The sequence below is a fragment of the Ylistrum balloti genome, unplaced genomic scaffold (genome assembly GCF_031769215.1).
Source record: "Ylistrum balloti isolate Yb309-2 unplaced genomic scaffold, AGI_CSIRO_Ybal_v1 Utg370676, whole genome shotgun sequence".
Classification (NCBI taxonomy): Eukaryota; Metazoa; Mollusca; class Bivalvia; order Pectinida; family Pectinidae; genus Ylistrum; species Ylistrum balloti.
This window is the reverse complement of record NW_026782408.1, coordinates 276,224-301,452: the sequence shown is the minus strand read 5'-3', so window position 1 is coordinate 301,452 and position 25,229 is coordinate 276,224. Positions and strand designations below refer to the sequence as shown.

Below are 25,229 nucleotides of genomic sequence, written 5' to 3'. Positions count from 1 at the left end.
TGGAAGGAGGGGTTTTTTGTTAGGGGGCAGGCAGGAAGGGAATTTTGTTGGGGGTTGAGAAGGAGGGAGATTTTGTTTGGGGTTTGGAAGGAGGGGTTTTTTGTTAGGGGGCAGGCAGGAAGGGAATTTTGTTTGGGGTTGGGAAGGTGGGGGACTTTTTGTTCAGGGTTGGAAAGGTGGAGAATTTTGTTTGGGGTTGGGAAGGAGGGGACTTTTGTTTGGGGTTGGGAAGGAGGGGGATTTAGAGTTTTGGAATTTTTTTTAAACATTAAGTAATAGAGCAGGGATTGTTAAACCTTTAAAAACTTATCACTTTATTAAATACATTGCAATTTTTTTTCAAAACTTTCAACAAATCCATTTTGCATTGTTTTACTGAAATGTTTATATAGTGTCTATATGGATTTTCAAGTATAGTTTTTTTTCTCAACTTGAAATTATGTTGTCCACACCACTGCCACAATTTCCCAAACAGATAATTATTGATAATATATTTATTTCTTGAAATAATTATTGATAATATATTTATTTCTTGAAATGATTTTGACCCCAGATAAAGGAGATTTACTGGTAGCCCTAGCTATAAGTATTGAGTGTTTCCTGACACATACATATTAGCATTGCTTCTGTTATGTACATTGTACAATAGCATGTGAATTACAGTTGTAGGAGACAGAGATATGAAATGATTGGTTGTTGGGTGTAGTCGCTGAATTTATCCTAAGTTGTATGCTTCATTGACTTTGTTTGAAGCCTGGTTATGAGACAATGCACACAGCCTGTATCTTTGAAAAATGTATTACATAGATAAGTAATGAAATTCCCTCAAAAACTAAAGAGTAAATGACATGCACTGATGATTTTTTTTCTATCTCAGACAAGATACAAATAACTTATGTTAAAATAAACAAATGAAATACTGATATGTCAATAGACTCTTAAACAAACTCAAATTTGATGGAACTGTGGCAAAAAGGAGAAGAAGACCAGGTGTACTGAAAGGATAAGCATCTTCAACTCCATAGGTAGTTCTGGGATTGCAGATCTAAACTTGTTCACAGTGCTAACAGAAACAATTAGGAGTGGTTTGTTACATATGTCTGAAAACTAATTCTTAGTGGGGACAATATGAATGATGGTGTCTTGTTTTTATTTTCTTTAACATGGAAGAGCAGTTAATGCACAATACATGTACAAGATGCACATGTATTGCCAAGCCTTATGCGGGTCCTTTGGAGTCGCTGTCTATTCCTTTCAAGTTTCACATGTGGGTTAATGTTGTGTCTCACTTTGTTGCTTTTTAGTTTGTTCATATAAAAATATATTGTTGACATTTATACATTCTGATGACGTCACAATGTTTACACCATCCAAGGAGTATCTGCCCTTCTGACATTTTGGCTACATTTTGTGTTTTATGTCGAGATTGATTGGACGATGTTAAGTTAGATCAAACAACAACAGACACAGCGTTTAACATGAAATACGACTAGTCCCACATAAGACTACAAGTTTCTCTTTGTTGATGGCAGCTGTGATCAGCTGTGATCAGCTGTGATCAAGATGAAGACAATATATTTCTACTGTACAAAAATTGCTCCACATTTAGATGTCATCAAAGTGTACAAAACGACTTTCACAAGTGATAAACGCAAGAAAACTCTGTCCCCAGTACTTATGTATCAATAAGCATTAAATAGTAATAGTCTTGACGTCTTCATCAGTCTTGTAATGTTTAAAAAGCTGAAGAGTTCTAATATTGACAGATAAAGGTTAACACTAGCTCTATTAACCGCCGAAGTTATAGCAGCCCATTAACCTAAATTATTCAAATAAAACGCATATTATTGAAATCGTATTGGGTTATAAAGATAAAATGTACAGTACATTCTTTCGGAAATCATCAGGTTTTTCTGAGGATAGAATTGTGGTATCCAAATTTTACCGTGGTTGGCATTTCTGCATCGTATTTACTCAGAAATAGAGACATATATAAAAATCAGAAGACTGTACTGTACTTTTCATCCATTTGAAGGAACATCTAATTTGTATATTAAGTCTATTTAGTCAAAAGATATTGATAATGGGAAGCTCTGTCAAGATTTATCGACCGAATGTAGGCTCATGTTACAGTCATGTGATTAAGTGGGTACGTATGTACTGCTCCATATATCTAGGTAGTAGCTTTAGACATCGTGTATGATGGTATAGCCATGAAAACAGTAAAGGTATCCAAGAATTCATCAAAGTGAAAGCCATTTTCAAAATACATCTTTTTATAAATTACAAAATAAAAAGGGATATTATACTTACATGTGTATAGACATAACAAAGCAATGAAGACGATGGTTTATAAGATTTAGTGCACTAGAAAATCAGATCAAGGCCTTCATCGTGATAGCCAACATGTTTTAACTCCATGGTTGCTTATAACATCTGGTCTTCTGTATAAATGACAGCCCGTGCATTTTGCGATTACTGTTTCTTGTTATCTGAAAATAAATTTGTCAAACTTTTCATAAATCTCTTTCTGTTGATTCATGCAATTCCTTTTTTCCTTTTTCTTGGAAGGAATTTATCAGATAATTTATTGGTATCTGACCAAACTAACTATACTGATAACAGTTTGGTCTTGTCTACAGGATAATAAATCCCTTCAAAGGAAGATACAAATTTCAGACCAAGAATTTCCCCGGAGACTATGAGATATTAATGGTGCCAGTCTGCCTGATCTTACATTACTGGTTGTCGTGGACAACAAATAAGGTTGTTCATTTCACCTTCTTTTGGAAATATGAAAGTTGAAATGCTGAAAGTCATATAGTTTGACCTTCTTATTCTACAAGAAACAGTTTAAAGTTGTCAAGAAAAAAGTCATCTATACTGTTTTGTTTATAAAATTCATCTGTCGTTATGGGGGATGGGGGGGGGGGGGGGGGATGAAATCTAATGTCTCTCTTATTTCTTCTGATACATACTTGTCAGCAATTCTTGCTTTCTGTCCTATTTCAGGCGTATAACGTAACTTTATAGTTGTTGATGTTCAGTTTGACAAATAAATCGAAAATTTAATTTTTATTTAAACACGTTTGTAATGAACAAGTTTAGTACAATGTACATAGAGTAATTAAAAAAACAGATCCTACCGGGGTGGCAGAGAATCAACTAGTGGTTGTCTTCAGTCATCGATCAGACCATGAAGGAATCAAAGGTAGATATCCAACAGTATTCTATAGAGCCCTATCACGAAAGATAAATACAAATGACATTGAATGTCATTGATTGTACACAATAGTGATAAGTTATTACCAAACAAGTGTTCTATTATTATACATAGAAATTTGGAACTATAACAAATTAGGGTTTTAACCTCACTTTTTGTGTATTTCTGGAATAAAGTAGGATTTTGATAGCATTTCTGTGTAGGTATGGAATAGAAGTAGGATTTTGACCACAAGTTGTTTGTAGGTCTGAGAAGTAGGATTTTGAACACAAGTTGTTTGTAGGTCTGAGAAAGTAGGAATTTGACAATAAATTGTTTGTATGTCTGAGAAGTAGGATTTTGACCAAAGTTTCTGTGCTGGTTTGAAATAGATATACCACATTTTGTGTTGGTCTGGAATAGAAGTAGGATTTGATAGCTTTTTTTTCTGTATGGGTGTGAAATGTAGGTGTGGAACATAAGTAGGTTTTTGAGGAAGGGAAAAGCATAATTCATGAATATTTATCTAAAGTTATAGCCATATTCTCCCTACAGATCAGTTTTCATTTAAGTGTGGTACATAAATTCTCAGGAAGGCTCTGTTGGTTAAAACTTCCTGTAATGTAAAAGGTCTACTGCCTGTAATATCCTGACATTTCCTTTTGCTGGGCTGTTACTATGTATAAACAGCAGGGATTTTTTTTTATAATTATCAATAATGTCAATTTTTTTCTAAAAACAAGTAAAACAAGCTTGAAGAACTCAACTGGGATCAAAGGATATTTAACAAGGATAACTAGATTAACAATTCTGTCAAACATGCCGTAATATAGGCCAGTGGTATATTATAAATACTAGTCTATTTAGGCCACCTCCACAAAGTACCTGTATTTAAAGGCCATATACACATAAAAATTCCTGTCTATAATGACAATCTGTAAAAATACCTGTCTGTAAAGGTCATCTGTACGTAACAAACACCTGTATGTAAAGATCACACATATATAACAAATACCTGTCTATAAAGGTCGCTTATATTTTACAAATATATATATATATAAATGTCACTTTGATATAACAAATACCTGCCAAAAAGGAAATTTGTAGATAAAAAATACCTGTCTATATAGGTCGCTAGGATATAACAAATACCTGTCTATATAGGTCACTAGGATATAACAATTACCTGTCCATATAGGTCGCTAGGATATAACAAACACCTGTCTATATAGGTCACTAGGATATAACAAATACCTGTCTATATAGATCACTAGGATATAACAAATACCTGTCTATATAGGTCTCCTTAATTAAACAAAAAAAGGAAGCATGACGAAGCTGACTTATAGGTAGGAAGGGTATTCTTACTGAGGGAACTGTCCCACCGATGAGTAAGGTTGACTTCTACTCCAATATGAGTTCCTGCACAAGAAGACCAAGTGTAACTTGCTGGTCTGCATGTGATGCTTAGGTTCTGAACCTGGTCATCTGCTGACAAGAAAAAACATCAGTTATACAATTCTGAGTACCCACAAAATGTTTGGCATGGATGACAGACATGTGTTTTGCTGCAAGTAAAGTCAAACATCTCAGCGGCTTCATAATGCTCTCCCTTTATAAATTACTTCCTCAGTTGTCACAATAGATCAGAATTCTCTTGCCTGACTTCAAATTCACACACAATTTTAAAACACATGTGGAAAGAAATATTTCCTCTCCCTGGAAACTCCATACAAGGGCCACAACTCTGGTTTAAAGTTTGAAGACATGAGAGATGTCTGTTTTTGTTAATTAAGTCTCTTTCCTGAACTTCTTGATTTATTTGCGTTGTCAATCTTCACAAACTTTAAGCAATGGTTGTCTTTGTCTATCAGACTTCTCATACCTGGGTTCAGACATGTCTACAATTAAATCTTTTTTTTTTGGGTATTTATGGTTTGTAATACCAATAGGGTTTATTCTACTTATGGAGGGAAGGGGTGGAATCAAAGGGTTGTATTATAATCCTTTTTGGACTTCTTTCTGTCGTAAACTTGACACAGTTTCTGTCTTTATGGACTTACTGTAAGTTTCTGCACTGTTACGAATGATTTACCCGTACAAATCTAGTCTCAAAACTTAATGACAAATCATCTGTTAAGGTAGACACAAGATGAATATCCAGGTGTGATTTCAGTTCCTTTCACCATGATGATATACAAACAAGTGCTGTTGCCACCAAGTCTGTAATTTTTCCTGTCCTGAGACCAAATCTTGCCTAAAGGGCAATCAGTCTTAGCATGGCTATTTTTGCAGGAATTGTGTACTTCAGAACATGACGACATCGTACAGCCCTGCTCCCTGTTGATATTGTTACAAATTGCCATGTTGTCATGAGAACTTCTTGGCCTGCCATTAGTGTCAGTAACCTTACAGTTGGTGGCGTCTTTAGTAAGAGAAACTTGATTGTTGATTGAATGATTGTACAACAAGGGAGAACTTTATGGAGAGGATGCTGGGTAAAACAAGGAGAGGTGCAGAGAGCTCCCGCAGTAAATACATATATGGGCCTGGTGGTTGGTGAAAATGTTGCTAAGTAAATTGTAGTCTCGCCTAGACCAGTCTCGCACACATCTAAGATAAGTGACAGCACACATTGAAAATGTTCGTAGAAACCCGCACTGGGAAAGTGGAATGCCATTTTAATATTGTCCTTTTTGTCCATGTCTAGCGCAACTCTCCCATGAGGAAAGAGTTCACGTATAATATAGTTTATTTGTTCCATATAAATGAATTAATTCTCCCAGGCTCAAAATGCATCTCAATCTGTGATCTGACTTGGCTTCAGGAGTGCCATTATCACCCCCTTCCCAATCATCTGACTTGGCTTCTGGAGTGCCATTATCACCCCCTCACCGATCATCTGACTTGGCTTCTGGAGTGCCATTATCACCCCCTCACCGATCATCTGACTTGGCTTCTGGAGTGCCATTATCACCCCCTCCCCGATCATCTGACTTGGCTTCTGGAGTGCCATTATCACCCACTCACCGATCATCTGACTTGGCTTCTGGAGTGCCATTATCACCCCCTCACCGATCATCTGACTTGGCTTCTGGAGTGCCATTATCACCCCCTCCCCGATCATCTGACTTGGCTTCTGGAGTGCCATTATCACCCACTCACCGATCATCTGACTTGGCTTCTGGAGTGCCATTATCACCCCCTCACCGATCATCTGACTTGGCTTCTGGAGTGCCATTATTACCCCCTCACCGATCATCTGACTTGGCTTCTGGAGTGCCATTATCACCCCCTCCCCGATCATCTGACTTGGCTTCTGGAGTGCCATTATCACCCCCTCCCCGATCATCTGACTTGGCTTCTGGAGTGCCATTATCACCCACTCACCGATCATCTGACTTGGCTTCTGGAGTGCCATTATCACCCCCTCACCGATCATCTGACTTGGCTTCTGGAGTGCCATTATTACCCCCTCACCGATCATCTGACTTGGCTTCTGGAGTGCCATTATCACCCCCTCCCCGATCATCTGACTTGGCTTCTGGAGTGCCATTATCACCCCCTCCCCGGTCCTCTAAAGTAAGGACCTTAAAATGCAGGAAGTGTGACATTTCTACCTGTTATGATGTCATTCCTCAGCTGCTGCAAGACTGTTTCCACTAAATGTTAAATGTGTATTGTGCAGCCTAACGTTGTTTACGTTGCAGCCATATATAGTACTAGTAGTTGTTCCTTATCTGAGGCTAGGGTGAATTCGGGTGGAGTTGCTAGGATGAAGCTTATGCTCCGGTTGGCAGTTGTGGAACCTGAGCTTACTGTAATATCTAATCATATTGTCATTGTTCTCATTGATGACAAGTTTAAGGAGGTAATTAAGAATTAATCTCAAGTAGAACAAGGAAAAGCTGCTACTGTTCCAGAAAACTGACTGATCACCTGCTGTTTGAATAGGGGATACCCTCTAAGGCTGGATTGACCATTGGTCAAGTTGGTCACATGATCATTTTGGGAGAGGGAGGTGCAAATTAGGGAAGCGGTAATGAGCAACAGTTGTGTCATGTACAAAGAAATATTTAGGTAATTAAACTAAAATATACATTAGAGCCACCTGTCTGCCTGGAAAGGCTACAGGGATGGTCTTCACAGAATCGTTTCACTTTTAATTTTCATTCATCTAGAGATTGGATTTGAGATCTATCATGTATGCAGGTGGTACACACTGAAGGCCATTTCAGTTCTGGTATTAGGAGCAGTGATTGCTAAGATGGTAGAGTATTGACCCTCAGGTGAAGATCTGAGGTGCGTGGTTTGATGCTCCAGACCCTTGGCAGTTTGTGTTTCTCAGGAAGCTGACAAACAGATTGATCTGTGCTGATGTAGTCCTGTCTTTAGGCAAGAATTTTATCCTGATTGCTCTGGATGGTGTGTGACAGGCCTCCAGCATGTTGTTCAATAAGGTAGCCATCGGCTGCTACAAGGAGACCACACCTCAAGATGACAGGCTGCTCGTGGGGCAAATTTACCCTGCAAATAAAGTCCTGACATTTGTGAAGATGTATCAGTCATAGAAAACATTAAGCATGTCTTTACTCTCGATTTAACTGAACTCTATATAACTAACTCAATGGCTCCCTTTGTAATAAAATGTTAAAAAAACAAAATCATTGATTTCGTTTTTCTAGACAAAGAAATTAGTTTCTTATTACGATTGTCAATGCTGGTAAGACAATGAATGGTTTGTGTAACAGAAATGTATTATTCATTTAGAAAGCAGAATTTCACATGAAAAAGTGATGCTAAATGAAGACAAAGTGTTGCATGAAGGTTGTTTTTGTGCCCTCACCATTGAAATTGATGACTCTTTATTGTATTTTGTCTGTCTGTCCTTAACACTTCAGTTAGTTTTTTTATGTCACCTTCTCCATCAGTTATTGGTACGGATGCTGATTCCTTATGTGGCAGATTTCTCTGTTTAAGAATTAATGATATGTAGTTGAATTGTGGAAGTAAATAAAAAAAAAGATATTTACCTTATTTGCACTTCTTCAGAGTTGTTATGTAAGCCTACAACATCGCCATTACGTGTGTCATTCACTTGACTCCGAGTTTTACAAACAGTGAATTACCTGGTCTTGCATGTTAAGCGAGGGCTTGGTAAGAAGGTGTGTAACTAAGGACTTAATTTGAATTGAGTGCTATGTTTTTCAAACTTGTTGGCTATAAGGGTGTGCCAATTACTGTCGTCTAACTTTCTTTCTTGGGCAATTTATTTTTTGTAAGTTTCATGATTGAAACAAATTTGTGAAAGTTCATCGTCAAATTAAGGCAGGGATGACAAACAATGATTATGGTATAGCAAAATATAGTCTGTTTCATGAAAGTTAATTGGTACAATCTTGTTATGCATTGGAAATGGTAAAAGTAAGTTGTAGCAAAAAAAGTTAATTTACATTAACAAGTGTGTGTTGGTGGGTGTAGAAGGGGGGGGGGGGGGCGTGTATAAGTGTGTGTTTGTCTATATTTTATCTATATATTGATACATAGTTCTGTAAAAAAGATACCCCTGTATCAATTTGATTTCAAACGATAGTATACTCCACTATATTTCCTATATCAGATCATGTCCATCAAATTTGTTACAAGGAATCAATATTATTGTGTTCCTGTTCATAAGCCCGCCTCCATTAATATTGCTGTACAGCCAAATTACAAACAAATCCAATTGTCTTGTAACAAGCCCACCACTGACTGTGTAGGTCCTGTAACAAGCCCACCACTGACTTTGTGTAGGTCCTGTAACAAGCCCACCACTGACTTTGTGTAGGTCCTGTAACAAGCCCACCACTGACTTTGTGTAGGTCCTGTAACAAGCCCACCACTGACTTTGTGTAGGTCCTGTAACAAGCCCACCACTGACTTTGTGTAGGTCCTGTAACAAGCCCACCACTGACTTTGTGTATGTCCTGTAACAAGCCCACCACTGACTTTGAGTAGGTCCTGTAACAAGCCCACCACTGACTTTGAGTAGGTCCTGTAACGAGCCCACCACTGACTTTGTGTAGGTCCTGTAACAAGCCCACCACTGACTTTGTGTAGGTCCTGTAACGAGCCCACCACTGACTTTGTGTAGGTCCTGTAACAAGCCCACCACTGACTTTGTGTATTTCCTGTAACAAGCCCACCACTGACTTTGTGTAGGTCCTGTAACGAGCCCACCACTGACTTTGTGTAGGTCCTGTAACGAGCCCACCACTGACTTTGTGTAGGTCCTGTAACGAGCCCACCACTGACTTTGTGTAGGTCCTGTAACAAGCCCACCACTGACTTTGTGTAGGTCCTGTAACAAGTCCACCCCCAACTTGGGTAGGTCTTGGTAATAAGCCCACCACTGACTTTGAGTAGGTCCTGTAACAAGCCCACCACTGACTTTGTGTAGGTCCTGTAACGAGCCCACCACTGACTTTGAGTAGGTCCTGTAACAAGCCCACCACTGACTTTGAGTAGGTCCTGTAACAAGTCCACCCCCAACTTGGGTAGGTCTTGGTAATAAGCTCACCACTGACTTGGTATAGGTCCTGTAACAAGCCCACCACTGACTTTGTGTAGGTCCTGTACCGAGCCCACCACTGACTTTGAGTAGGTCCTGTAACAAGCCCACCACTGACTTTGAGTAGGTCCTGTAACAAACCCACCCCCTGTAAGAGTGTCTCTGCATTATAAAAACTAACATGTATTCTTCTTTCCATTCCACTTTTAATTTGTCCAAGATGTGTTTTTTGATAAAACAACCATGTAATGTATTTTAAAAATTACAAAAAAAAGATGATAATTTATAAGTGACATTTTATAAGAATTAAAAAAATTGTTTTGTTTCATTTTTTCCTTATCATTATTAAACAGTGAATTTGCAGATACTAAAAATGAATAGTGTATATTGCATGACAGTACTGTTATCACATTTTTTCTTGTAAATATAAGAGTTGTTCTATATCAGACTCCTGAGTATAACAACTGTTCATGTCTCCTACAGAGATCATTTCTAGTTCAGTAGATAATATTATCTATAAACTACTTAACGTTAATGAAAGGTAATTATTCCTTCCACAATCATATGACTGTGTTTTGATGATAACATTTTTTCTTACATTTTAGCCACTATATGAAACAGATTCTGGAAGCTATGCGATATTGCCATGCCAACGGGATCATCCATCGTGACCTTAAGCCTCACTGTGTGCTTCTTGCTAGCAAGGAAAACTCTGCCCCAGTCAAATTGGGTGGATTTGGGGTCGCAACTCAGCTCCCAGAATCGGGGCTTATATCAGGAGGTATAAACTGCCATAGATGTGACCGTGACCTATTTTCAGACGGATAACAGAGAAAGATATGTCTTGTATAAACAAAACAGAAAATCTTATAACTGCATACCTTTTTCTTCATAATTTTTTTGTTACTTTTAACTACAAAATCAGAACTAGAAATATTGATATAAGATATATATGTTTTTATCAAAATATGTAAACATTACTGATATTTTATATTTTATATTTATATTGAAAAATTTAAAATCATTTGAGAAATGATTTGTAATCCCTGTTGATATTTGATCGTCTGTGCTCTAGAATTCAATCCTCATCTCAATCAACTAGGAATATTCTTCAGTTTCTATAAAACAACTGCTTCAATGAAATTCATCCAAAGGTATTTTGTGTGTTAATTTAGGATAAAAAAAAAAAAAAAAAAACGAAACAAAAAAGTTTTGTCATGTTCTAAATACAAACTTGAGAGAGATGTCCGATTGAAAATTCACCGCCTCCCCACACATCACATGCACTTTCATGTATGACTTACTTTGGTCAACCAATCAAAGGATTTGAAACTTGATTGGCGGGAAGGAAGCAGTCCTAGTTTTCCCATTAATTTCTCTGCATGCTATTTTTAGTAACACAGCATGCTTGTCTGTTATTGACAACTTTGGTACTTTTAATCTGTCTGGCAACGATATGATGTCACAAGCTGCGTTAATTGACCATGTGACATCACGTTGTTTCATTATGCAATTATCAAGTCTGGGAAAGATATGGTTGAGGAATGTTTTTTTGTTTTGTTTTTGTTTTTTCATCCAAGTACGAGATAATTATCACACAGTCCACATTATGTCTTGTAATTTATCACTTAATGCTGTAGAAAACAAGAAGAAAAGAAAGTAGAAAACAAGAAACAATTTCATTTCCTTCCATTGGCTTCCACCAAATTGATGACAATAGCGCATTACACTGTTTGCTAAATTAGAACGGTAAAGAATCAATCACATGTTACTGCGAAATTTTATTATCTCTGGCAAAAAATTAAATTGTTCACCCTGAAATTGAGGGCAGTGTTTGGTATTTCTTCTTTAGAGTAGTTCCATAGGGCAGTATACCTTGTGTTTTATTGTGATATTGTCTAGCATGTGTTGGAATATTCTCTGTTTTGATCGTTTCTCCTCAAAAAATTCTTGGACATATATGTCTTCAACAGTTTAGGTTTCCAATAACTGTGCTTATGGATACAGTTGAATTTTGTTGTTTCAGAGTTTTGGGAACCATTTGAAAACTGAGTTACCTGAACACTCAATTTAAGTGTGATTTTATGTTTAGTGAAAAGATTTGACAAGACAGATGAAATACTTCCAACCAACAGGGTATTTGAGTTATACTAATTTGAGATAACGAAGTTCAGCTGTACTTACATTGATATCTAACACTATTAAGATGTTGAACTTAAACAATGTTAAGATGTTTTTATACAACAACAATTAATGAAGGTATTGACATTTAACAGCTCGTGTACATAAAGACATTGATAGTAAACAGCATGGAGTATTTAGCATTAACAATGTTCAGATGTTGATATCAAACAATATTAAGACAAGGATATCAAACAATATTAGGACAAGGATATCAAACAATATTAAGACAAGGATATCAAACAATATTAAGACAAGGATATCAAACAATATTAGGACAAGGATATCAAACAATATTAAGGCAAGGACATCGAACAATATTAAGACAAGGATATTAAACAATATTAAGACTAGGACATCAAACAATATTAAGACTAGGACATCAAACAATATTAAGACAAGGACATCAAACAATATTAAGGCAAGGATATCAAACAATATTAAGACAAGGACATCAAACAATATTAAGACAAGGATATCAAACAATATTAAGGCAAGGATATCAAACAATATTAAGACAAGGATATCAGACACTATTAGGACAAGGATATCAAACAATATTAAGACAAGGATATCAGACACTATTATGACAAGGATATCAAACAATATTAAGACAAGGACATCAAACAATATTAGGACAAGGATATCAAACAATATTAAGACAAGGATATTAAACATTATTAAGATGTTGATATCAAACAATATTAAGACAAGGATATCAAACTATATTATGACAAGGATATCAAACAATATTAGGACAAGGATACCAAACAATATTAAGGCAAGGATATCAAACAATATTAAGGCAAGGATATCAAACAATATCAAGACAAGGATATTAAACATTATTAAGATGTTGATATCAAACAATATTAAGACAAGGATATCAAACAATATTAGGACAAGGATATCAAACAATATTAAGACAAGGATATTAAACATTATTAAGATGTTGATATCAAACAATATTAAGACAAGGATGTCAAACAATATTAAGACAAGGATATCAAACTATATTATGACAAGGATATCAAACAATATTAACAATATTAAGGCAAGGATATCAAACAATATTAAGATATCAAACAATATTAAGACAAGGATATTAAACAATATTAAGACAATTAGGATATTATACATATTTGAAGACAAAACATTCACCTAGCATTTAAATATAGATGTTATGAAATATTTAGATGAGGACATGAAACTGTATTAAAATGAGAACATAAAACAAGTTTAAGATTTTGCCATAAAACAATAATAAGATGAAGTCAAAACAAAATTAAGATTTGGAAATAAAACATTATTAGGTTTTAAACATTAGAATAATAATTAAGATGAGGGCAAAACAGTATTATTAGATCTATTAAGATCTACACAGAAAACAGTATTAAGATCTAGACAGAAAACAGTATTAAGATGAAGACATTAAATAATATTTTTTATAATCACTTCAGTCTGAAATCTAGGTTAAGAAATAATTTTGAACTTATTTGATACACTTGTAAACTTTCTAATAATTTACAAGATCAAACATAAGTAACTGTATAGAGGTATTAATGATTTTGTTGTTTTATGTGTTGTATTAGAGCTGGTACCATGGACACACGACAGAGAAGAGAATATTTAATGACAAAGAATGCTATCTTTCCTTAAGGTCACACCAACCAAATCATTGCTTCTGGTCAAAGTTAAAAAAACAAGGGATAAATGGAGAAAAATTCAGTGATGAATTCATAAGAATTACATGAAAATCTCAATTTCTTTGAAGCTAATTATTTTCAAAAAGAGCATGTGACAGATAGAGTAATATTCATGCATGTAACAAATGTAATGTATGGTTGGTGTGGCCTAAACCAGAATGTTTTATTTATTTATTTATTTATTTATTTATTTATTTCAGACTCTAAAATTCTACAAAAGAATTGGAACTATTCATTGTAAGAAAATATCACAGCTGTAAATTCAATAGACTAGCAAGAGTTTTTTCCCTTGGCTGTTGCAAAGAAAACATTGAACAATGTACATTGCTCTTTCAAAGTTATGTATAAGCTGTTTCAAATAAGCTCTGCTGGGAATTGATAAAAATATAAAGATAGTATTGACCTTTGACCTAAGAACAGTCGTGTGACCCTGGTTGATCGGTATTGTCAGATTGCAATGCTTGCTGTTTATTGTTGTTTGTGTTTATTGTTGTTATTTACCCCGGTTTCCAGAGGAAGAAATCCGCTTTGGCTTGGACCCTGTGGTTGACTTGAGAAATGATGTAGTTGGTAAGACTAGTTGCCTTAGAAACAATAATGTATTACCATAGAAACAGTGATATGTTGTAGTGCTAATAGTCTTGTGTTGTCATAATGCTTATCATGCATATATTGCCATGACATCATAACTAACATGTTGCTGTGTCATCACAACTGGGGCTGTGATGGATCACAGGGTTGAGGATTGGTCTACTCAGGTGTACATGTAGATCCAAGACACGTGGCTAAGCAGTGTTTACCAGTTGCGGTTTGTGTTTCTCAGGAAGCTGAGAAAGGGACCGTTCTGTCAACTGCTTTGTGGTTGTAACCTTGGTGGGCTGCACACTTTACTCCAATTGCTCTGGATGGCTTGAAATGGGCCTCCTGTATGTTGTTCAGTGAGGCAGTCACCAGCTATTACAGGAAAACCCTCCCTGAAAATGTCCCTGGCTGTTCACAGATCCATAAACCCAGCTAACAAAAAAATCATCATGCCGAATTTGTGTTTCAATTTCATTATTCCTTACTATTTCCATTTCAACGTGCATTCTGTATTCCTTGCTATGTACAATGTGATGGTTGTGGGTTTGTTTGAATCTGTTTTCACTATCATATATATCCTCTAATAGTCCAAGAGGGCCAACACTTACTTACCTCGTTAATTGACAGCAATATTTTATAGATGAGCTTATTGCCAGGCATGGGCTTAATGCTTTGATAAAAACAATAGGTTACACCTGTAATGATAGGCCTTTCCAGGGCCGCCAACTCACCTGACTCTGTCGAGTCAGCTCGCTTTATCATGATCTGCTCAAACTTTTAAAATTGCTGGAATCAACCAATATTTCATTATACTAGAACATAATTGAAAATTTTCAAATAATTAAAAAAACAATTTTCATAAATAATAGTTTCATTATCATCCATACCGATGTGATTAAATTGTGATCACTATAGAATTAATTAGATCAATACATGTGCTACTAACACTATACACAACATAACTACCATACACAGGTTGGTGTATGGCTTTGGTTTCAGTAGTTTATACAATATTATATTAATAAATTATTTTGCTGTCTTCCATTTTGCCATGCTTTAAGGCTGTTTGATGGATTCAGTGAATAAACTTTACCAATTCAGCAACTTTTATGTTAAATTTAAACATCATTATAGCAGAGAAAGTCGCTTCAGCTGTTATTCAGTACTGTAATTAATCCCAGCAGAGGGATTACTGTATTGGTAATAATGATAATTGTGCAGAAATTAAATAGCTGTTTCAATGATTCTAAATTTCATCTGCATTTAAAATTTCGTTTGATTTAAATCTTGACAATAAATGATTTATAAAGTTAGAAATATTAAAGTCTGTGAAGAAATGGTTTTAACTTCCACTCATAATTTTGTTTCAATGTCTTCTCCAGATAAAAAAAAATTGAGTTATCTCCCTTAGATCAGATGTTGATGAAATCCTCTTGTCTTCTCCATATTCAGTTGATAACACGTAACAAAAGAGCCATGTCCAAGGTTTTGTTGTGGTATAGCACATTCTCACGCTGAGCTACAGTACTTAAGAGAAATTGATTTCTCTGTTATGCTTGGAATTGCCAAACTATCAAATTCAGAAAAAAAAGTCCATTACTGTTACCATTCGGACAAGATATATTAAATTTCTGTTCGGTAAGTGGTTCAACACAATGAAATGATCGTTTTTCAGCATAGAAACAAGTGGAATCTAGAAAATTTCATTGAATGTAGCTGATGTATTAAACCTTAATTCTATTTTCACTTAAACATTAGAGAGTATAACATAGTATGATTGTTGACTGTTTCTATTTTTTGCCTAGGTCGTATTGGAACACCACAGTATATGGCCCCCGAGGTTGTGAAGCGAGAGGCATACGGCAAGCCGGTAGATGCGTGGGGATGTGGTGTTATGATGTTTATTCTACTAGGAGGTTATCCCCCCTTTGTCGGCACCAAGGAACATGTGTTCGAGAAGATCGCACAGGGCAGCTATCATGTAAGATCAAAGACCTCTTCTCTACAAGACGAAATGGATGTAAGGGGCATTGTCGTAGAAATAGTTTCTGTAGCTACCAAGCATTACACTCATGCATGTTGATGCATGTTTTAGTGGTAGGATCCGGGATTGTAACCCTTTAGCCAGACTGTAGGTGGGATGCAAGTCTGTATCAACATCCTCACGGTTGCTCCTCAATGATGAGCCTGCAGAAGATCCTGTTCCAGAAAGAGAATTAATTTTGATAAACCATGGTCACAAAAACTCTGTCTCTAGTCACAGACCAAATAAGTTGTAGGAGCAATGATTTTCATAGACAGAATTAGTAACACAGACTATAGTTGTTACAGGCAAAATTAGAAACACAGTTTGTCCTTGTCACAGACAGATTTAGTAACACAGATTGTTGTTGTCGCAGACAGATTTAGTAACAAGGACCATAGTTGTTACAGGCAGAATTAGTAACACAGATTGTCCTTGTCACAGACAGAATTAGTAACACAGATTGTCCTTGTCACAGACAGAATTAGTAACACAGATTGTCCTTGTCACAGACAGAATAAGTGACAAGGTTTGTGGTTGTCATGGACAGAATTAGTGACAAAATATTGTGGTTGTCACACACAGAATTAATTTCCATTAGGACTATGTTCTTATTTTTGTAATATCAATTAAGCTGCAGTTTAATGTAGAAAATAGAATTACTAAGTTACAAAACCAATATGAATTTGATATAGTGTAGAGGCATGGTTTCCTTGTTTTCATCTCAGTCTTGCATGTCCAATCAAGGATTCCTTAATAACAGGGAGCCATTATACCATCAACTGGAAATCCAATATGGCTGCCTATCTTGTTTTAGCCTAAGATATTTTGATAGTAATCATTCTATTTCTCCATGTTAAATTTGTAAATGAACACGATAAAAATGTTCCCTGTTTCGAATATAATTGTTTAGCTTAGAGAAACTTCCTTGATGGTAGCATAGATATTGCTGTCAATTTTTCATACGTACCTTGAAACTGGCAGTAACATAATGCTGGTGCCCTGATAAACTAAAGGTTCACATAGACCTGTCAATGACAACTGAAATTAACATGTATGAGGGTTGGGTTTATATATGGTTATGTTTATTTGTTTGAATGGTAGAAAATTGAATTTTATGTTAGTTGCAGATAAGACATTTAGCAAAATATGGGACAACTTATGGAAAATTACAACTTTTTTAAACTTTATTTGTTTTACAACAATTACAAAACAAGTTTTTTTTCCAACTTTTACTCTTGTTGGCACAAATGTAAGTGTATGTGGGATCTTACTATGGGAAGAAACCGGAGCACCTGGGGAAATCTAATGTGGTCCAGAAGGTGACACCTGTCTTTTCATGTCTGTTTGAGGAAGCAAACTGGACGGCGAGGTGGGAGGCAAGTTTTTTACCACTAAGCCACCTGACCATGGACAATAGTTATAGCATTAATAGTCTAAGTATCAAATGGTCTTAGACTTTGCACACAAATAAAAATGTGTTTGTTTTTCTGCAGTGTGGTGCAATAGCGTAGAATGATTTTCTGTGAGGATAGCAAAATTTACGATCAGATCAAGAAACTCTGAAGCATGGAGAGTTGCAAGATGTCTCTGTTAAGACCACCTTTGTCTTTCCTTACTGACAATCACTACCAATAGTTTACTTTCATATTTTGTTTTTGATAAACCAGTTGTCAAGCATGCTAGTAGTTTTAGACGATCACAAAAGAATTTGGTTTACATTTCTCATCCCAAACCAATTGTTATTAAGCTAACTGGATGTTTATATTTTTCTGCAAGTTATATGCAGTGTATACAGAAATTTAAAGTAAGAATATTCTTTGGTTTATAATCAAATTGTTTCAAATTAATTTGCTTTCTAACCATTTTTGTCTTTATAGTATTGTATATGATTGTACAACAGATGGGAAGTCTTTGCTGAATGTATTGTACTTTGATAAATAATAGCTTGAAATGTTGGGAGGCTTTTAGTTTTTCTCAATTCCAGTTATATTAAAGACAAAGACCTGATTATTGTGTTGAGCAATTGAAAACTTGCAAAATTTAGCTGAAATTCTGAAGAATCTATTAAAGGGAGACAACTTTAATATTTTCTCTTTTCCTTTTTCAGATGAGAAAACAGTGGTTACAATTATCCAATTATGCAAAAGATTTAGTTAACAAATTATTGGAAACAGATCCAGAAAAACGAATAACAATAGAAGAAGCTTTAAATCATCCCTGGATCAAGGTGAGTCAGGTTTACCTTTATCAAGGTGAGTCAGGTTTACCTTTATCAAGGTGAGTCAGGTTTACCTTTATCAAGGTGAGTCAGGTTTACCTATTTCTGTAGGATCAAGGTGAGTCAGGTTTACCTTTATCAAGGTGAGTCAGGTTTACCTTTATCAAGGTGAGTCAGGTTTACCTTTATCAAGGTGAGTCAGGTTTACCTTTATCAAGGTGAGTCAGGTTTACCTTTATCAAGGTGAGTCAGGTTTACCTGTTTATGTAAGATCAAGGTGAGTCAGGTTTACCTGTTTATGTATCAAGGTGAGTCAGGTTTACCTGTTTATCAAGGTGAGTCAGGTTTACCTTTATCAAGGTGAGTCAGGTTTACCTTTATCAAGGTGAGTCAGGTTTACCTTTATCAAGGTGAGTCAGGTTTACCTGTTTATGTAGGATCAAGGTGAGTCAGGTTTACCTGTTTATGTAGGATCAAGGTGAGTCAGGTTTACCTGTTTATGTAGGATCAAGGTGAGTCAGGTTTACCTGTATCAAGGTGAGTCATGTTTACCTTTATCAAGGTGAGTCAGGTTTACCTGTATCAAGGTGAGTCAGGTTTACCTTTATCAAGGTGAGTCAGGTTTACCTTTATCAAGGTGAGTCAGGTTTACCTTTATCAAGGTGAGTCAGGTTTACCTGTTTATGTAGGATCAAGGTGAGTCAGGTTTACCTGTATCAAGGTGAGTCAGGTTTACCTGTTTGTGTAGGATCAAGGTGAGTCACGTTTACCTGTTTCTGTAGGATCAAGGTGAGTCAGGTTTACCTGTATCAAGGTGAGTCAGGTTTACCTGTTTCTGTAGGATCAAGGTGAGTCATGTTTACCTGTTTATGTAGGATCAAGGTGAGTCAGGTTTACCTGTTTATGTAGGATCAAGGTGAGTCAGGTTTACCTGTATCAAGGTGAGTCAGGTTTACCTGTTTATGTAGGATCAAGGTGAGTCAGGTTTACCTGTTTATGTAGGATCAAGGTGAGTCAGGTTTACCTGTTTATGTAGGATCAAGGTGAGTCAGGTTTACCTGTTTCTGTAGGATCAAGGTGAGTCAGGTTTACCTGTTTCTGTAGGATCAAGGTGAGTCAGGTTTACCTGTTTATGTAGGATCAAGGTGAGTCATGTTTACCTGTTTATGTAGGATCAAGGTGAGTCAAGTTTACCTGTTTATGTAGGATCAAGGTGAGTCATGTTTACCTGTTTGTGTAGGATCAAGGTGAGTCAGGTTTACCTGTTTATGTAGGATCAAGGTGAGTCGGGTTTACCTGTATCAAGGTGAGTCCTGTTTCTGTAGGATCAAGGTGAGTCAGGTTTACCTGTTTCTGTAGGATCAAGGTGAGTCAGGTTTACCTGTATCAAGGTGAGTCAGGTTTACCTGTTTCTGTAGGATCAAGGTGATTCAGATTTACCTGTTTATGTAGGATCAAGGTGAGTCAGATTTACCTGTTTATGTAGGATCAAGGTGAGTCAGGTTTATCTGTTTAGGTTGGATCAAGGTGAGTCAGGTTTACCTGTTTCTGTTTGATCAAGGTGAGTTAGTATGCCTGAAGACATGATTTTTATGTTTTATTTTGCATGACAAGACCTATAATTATGTATAATTTTTGCCTTTAAAAACATGAGTTAATCAGAGTGGTGTGAAACATTTACTTTTGATTTCAACTTTTTCTGTTTTTGTAGGTGAGAGGACAAGTGCCAAAATCACATCTCCATGAAACAGTAGACGAGTTAAGAAAATTTAATGCACGGCGGAAATTAAAGGTGAAATTTTTATCATAATTTTGATAAAGTCTTAGTCAGTTTAGCTATTTATTATGTAATTTCCTTGTAAATGTCAGACAAATGTCATTTTTTTTAACATAACATGTATTCATTCTACAATGTTTCTGCATATCACAATATCCTGTCCTATATGACTCAGGTGTATTCTAACATCCTATCTAATCTGACCATTGGTAAATCTTCCACAGGATGCTTTATTTTAGAGGTTGATACTTGGAATGATCCTGCTTACTAAAGATGAAAAGTAACAAGAATTTTGCCTTTCTTTTCTGTTTTGCGCTAATCAAATTTTAGCAAGACGTATGAAACTTAACGATATTAAAATATAAAAAAAAAAACAGAAAAAATAAGACTTCCTTTATACAATTACACAGTTTTGTAGTGATAGAAAATCATTGTGCTGGCTAGTTGTTATTTTCCATGAGAGTTGATATAGCTGAGTCAGTAAAGTGTGGGTGTATATATTCAACCTTACATGAGGGTCTGAGGTGTGTTGTTTGACACTGTCTACACTTGTTGGTTTGCATTCATTGGGAAACTGAGAAACAAACCATTCTGTGCTGCTCTGGTTGTAAACTCAGTTACCATAATTGGCCTTGATTGTATGTGATAGGCCTCCTGTACGTTGTTCAGTGTTATTGTGGTATACCAGCTGGTGATAGATCTCCTGTATGTTGTTCAGTGTTGTTGTGGTATACCAGCTGGTGATGGCCTCCTGTATGTTGTTCAGTGTTATTGTGGTATACCAGCTGGTGATGGCCTCCTGTATGTTGTTCAGTGTCATTGTGGTATACCAGCTGGTGATGAGCCTTCTGTATGTTGTTCAGTGTCATTGTGGTATACCAGCTGGTGATGGCCTCCTGTATGATGTTCAGTGTCATTGTGGTATACCAGCTGGTGATGGCCTCCTGTAAGTTGTTCAGTGTTATTGTGGTACACCAGCTGGCAATGGGCCCCCTGTATGTTGTTCAGTGTTATTGTGGTATACCAGCTGGTGATGGGCCTCCTGTATGTTGTTCAGTGTTATTGTGGTATACCAGCTGGTGATGGCCTCCTGTATGTTGTTCAGTGTCATTGTGGTATACCAGCTGGTGATGAGCCTTCTGTATGTTGTTCAGTGTCATTGTGGTATACCAGCTGGTGGTGGCCTCCTGTATGATGTTCAGTGTCATTGTGGTATACCAGCTGGTGATGGCCTCCTGTAAGTTGTTCAGTGTTATTGTGGTATACCAGCTGGCCTCCTGTACTTTGTTCAGTGTTATTGTTGTATACCAGCTGGCCTCCTGTACGTTGTTCAGTGTCATTGTGGTATACCAGCTGGCCTCCTGTAAGTTGTTCAGTGTTATTGTGGTATACCAGCTGGCCTCCTGTACGTTGTTCAGTGTTATTGTGGTATACCAGCTGGCCTCCTGTACGTTGTTCAGTGTCATTGTGGTATACCAGCTGGCCTCCTGTACGTTGTTCAGTGTTATTGTGGTATACCAGCTGGCCTCCTGTACGTTGTTCAGTGTTATTGTGGTATACCAGCTGGCCTCCTGTACGTTGTTCAGTGTTATTGTGGTATACCAGCTGGTGATGGCCTCCTGTACTTTGTTCAGTGTTATTGTGGTCTTCCACCTGGTGATGGGCCTTCTGTATGTTGTTCAGTGTTATTGTGGTATACCAGCTGGTGATGGGCCTCCTGTATGTTGTTCAGTGTTATTGTGGTACACCAGCTGGTGGTGGCCTCCTGTATTTTGTTCAGTGTCATTGTGGTATACCAGCTGGTGGTGGCCTCCTGTATGTTGTTCAGTGTCATTGTGGTATACCAGATGGTGATGGCCTCCTGTATGTTGTTCAGTGTTATTGTGGTACACCAGCTGGCAATGGGCCCCCTGTATGTTGTTCAGTGTTATTGTGGTATACCAGCTGGTGATGGGCCTCCTGTATGTTGTTCAGTGTTATTGTGGTACACCAGCTGGTGATGGGCCCCCTGTATGTTGTTCAGTGTTATTGTGGTATACCTGCTGGTGATGGGCCTCCTGTATGTATAGGAAACCAGTGTATCTGTGAAAAACCCACGTGGTCGGGTAGGTGACCCCCATAGCTTTTCTTGTCTGTTCAGGGAATTAAATCGTGGATATGTAGGTGAAAGTGTAGTGTGTTACCACTGCACCACCCGACCAGCAGATAAGGCTATAAACCTATAGCAAACAAAATCTCATTTTATTGTAGCAGTGTTGATTTGTGGTTTTTTTCTTTGTTATAGGGGGCTATAATGGCAGCAGTTTCCAGTTCTAAATGGTTGTCTTTTTATAATGACCCACCTGACCTTAATGAGGAAATCACTTCCACAGGTAGGTTTCATGTTGACTGAATCTGTTGAAGACTGAGGTGTTGTTTGTAGCATTAATTCATCGTTTTAATGAAAATTTTGGTCCAAGTGACAGATTTTTATTTATAGAAGTATGTTACATGTATTCAAGTTCTGTCACCTTGGCCTTTTAACATCAACGTATATGTTAGAATCTGTTCCAGATGTCTAAGAGAATCTCAGTTAGCAACTTACAAATAATTGATGTGCTATATTTTACAGAATCTCTTGCCACTCACTCAAGTTTTTCAATCACTTTCAGATTTAATTAATGACATTTCTGTGCTTATAGAGAGAAACAATAAAGAGCAAAAAATATCTCCTTATTATAATTTTGGTTAATGTAACTTTTCTCTTAATATCATATACTCATGAACATATCAGTCTGTATTATCTGTGTATCTGTCATTCTATTTATGACACTTCATTTTTACCATCAACAAATATGTATAAAAAGTTCATGTCATCGTATCAAGCCCAGAATTCATACCTGTTGTCCAATCTTGAGAATGTCAACATATAAATAGGATTGATGTGACCTGGAGTCAGTCATGAATGGTGTCCTGATGTTGTTGAAGTGTAGTCATGTGGTTGTGTGTAGTTATCTGTTACTGGTCAAGAAAAGGTCTGTGTTGACCCTGTGGTGTGTTGACCCTGTGGTATGTTGACCCTGTTGTATGTTGACCCTGTGGTGTGTTGACCCTGTAGTATGTTGACCCTGTGATGTGTTGACCCTGTGGTGTGTTGACCCTGTGGTATGTTGACCCTGTTGTGTGTTGACCCTGTGTCATGTTGACCCTTTGGTATGTTGACCCTGTGGTATGTAGTCCCTGTGGTGTGTTGACCCTGTAGTATGTTGACCCGGTGATGTGTTGACCCTGTAGTATGTTGACCCTGTGATGTGTTGACCCTGTGGTATGTTGACCCTGTTGTGTGTTGACCCTGTGGTGTGTTGACCCTGTGATGTGTTGACCCTGTGGAATGTTGACCTGTTGTATGTTGACCCTGTGGTATGTTGACCCTGTAGTATGTTGACCCTGTGGTATGTTGACCCTGTGATGTGTTGACCCTGTGATGTGTTGACCATGTGGTGTGTTGACCCTGTGGTATGTTGACTCTGTGGTATGTTGACCCTGTGATATGTTAACCCTGTGGTATGTTGACCCTGTGGTATTTTGACCTTGTGGTATGTTGACCCTCTGGTATGTTGACCCTCTGGGATATGTCTGATCAGGACAAAGGTATAACCCTTTGTGTTGACCCTGTGGTATGTTGACCATGTGGTATGTTTACCCTACAGTATGTTGACCCTGTAGTATGTTGATCCTGTGGTATGTTGACCCTGTGGTATGTTGACCCTGTGGTATATGTCTGATCAGGACTGAGGTATAACCCTTTGTGTTGACCCTGTGGTATGTTGACCCTGTGGTATGTTGACCCTCTGTTATGTTGACCCTCTGGGATATGTCTGATCAGGACTAAGGTATAACCTCTGTTTTGTACAAGGAGCTGTGTCCCAGGTACTCGACTCCCTGGAAGAAATCCAGTGCCTAACAGACTGCAGCGACACAGAGACAGACCTCATAGAAAAAGTGTTCCAGGATACAAAGTTACATGCCCTTTTAAATGTAAGTACCTTCTTCTTTACTGTCAAGTCTGTGAGTTGAGTTACCTCCCTTTTGATATTTACTCTGGGTGTGTGTGTGTGTGATTACTCATCTCATTATCTTTTTCCTGTCAGTGTCTTGACCACCAATATGCCATCTGAGTGAGGCAGTGTCTTTCTTTGCCTGTGATATAGAGTCTGAGATCAGGCAGTGCTTTGGTCACTGTTATACAATCTGAGATCAGGCCATGTCTTGGCCACAGGTAAACAATCTGAGATCAGACAGTGTCTTGGCCATTGGTATACCATCTGAGATCAGACCGTATCTTGGCCACAGATAAGCAATCTGAGATCAGACAGTGTCTTGGCCACTGTTATACAATATGAGATCAGACAGTGTCTTGGCCACTGTTATACAATCTGAGATCAGACAAGTGTCTTGGCCACAGGTAAACAATCTGAGATCAGACAGTGTCTTGGCCATTGGTATACCATCTGAGATCAGACAGTGTCTTGGTCACTGTTATACAATCTGAGATCAGACAGTGTCTTGGCCACTGTTATACAATCTGAGATCAGACAGTGTCTTGGCCACTGTTATACAATCTGAGATCAGACAGTGTCTTGGCCACTGTTATACAATCTGAGATCAGACAGTGTCTTAACCACTGTTATACAATATGAGATTAGGCAGTGCTTTGGCCACTGTTATGCCACCTGAATTCAGACAGTGTCTTGGCCACTGTTATACAATCTGAGATCAGACAGTGTCTTGGCCACTGTTATACAATCTGAGATCAGACAGTATCTTGACCACTGTTATACAACCTGAGATCAGACAGTGTCTTGGCCACTGTTATACAATATGAGATCATGCCGTGTCTTGGTCACTGTACCATATTTGTAGTATTTAAATTGATTTTCATCTCGTAGAATGGAGTGACACACTAAAACGTAGCTTCCCTACTGGGGGTCAAAAATCCTCCAATTGA

The 25,229-nt window shown here is 37.2% G+C and overlaps 1 protein-coding gene across 3 annotated transcripts in view; it reads left to right on the top strand.

The window, feature by feature from the left end:
- Nucleotides 1–25,229, top strand: part of LOC132557470 (peripheral plasma membrane protein CASK-like) — a 261,926-nt gene that overhangs the window by 93,476 nt on the left and 143,221 nt on the right. For 2 of the 3 annotated variants that reach the window (XM_060221960.1, XM_060221958.1), the window contains exons 6-11: nt 10,358–10,533; nt 16,027–16,202; nt 18,355–18,474; nt 20,177–20,257; nt 22,527–22,614; nt 24,138–24,259. In XM_060221960.1, coding sequence (XP_060077943.1) covers nt 10,358–10,533; nt 16,027–16,202; nt 18,355–18,474; nt 20,177–20,257; nt 22,527–22,614; nt 24,138–24,259 — 763 coding nt within the window. The remainder of the gene's footprint in view (nt 1–10,357; nt 10,534–16,026; nt 16,203–18,354; nt 18,475–20,176; nt 20,258–22,526; nt 22,615–24,137; nt 24,260–25,229) is intronic. The other variant, XM_060221959.1, reaches the window with a different exon arrangement.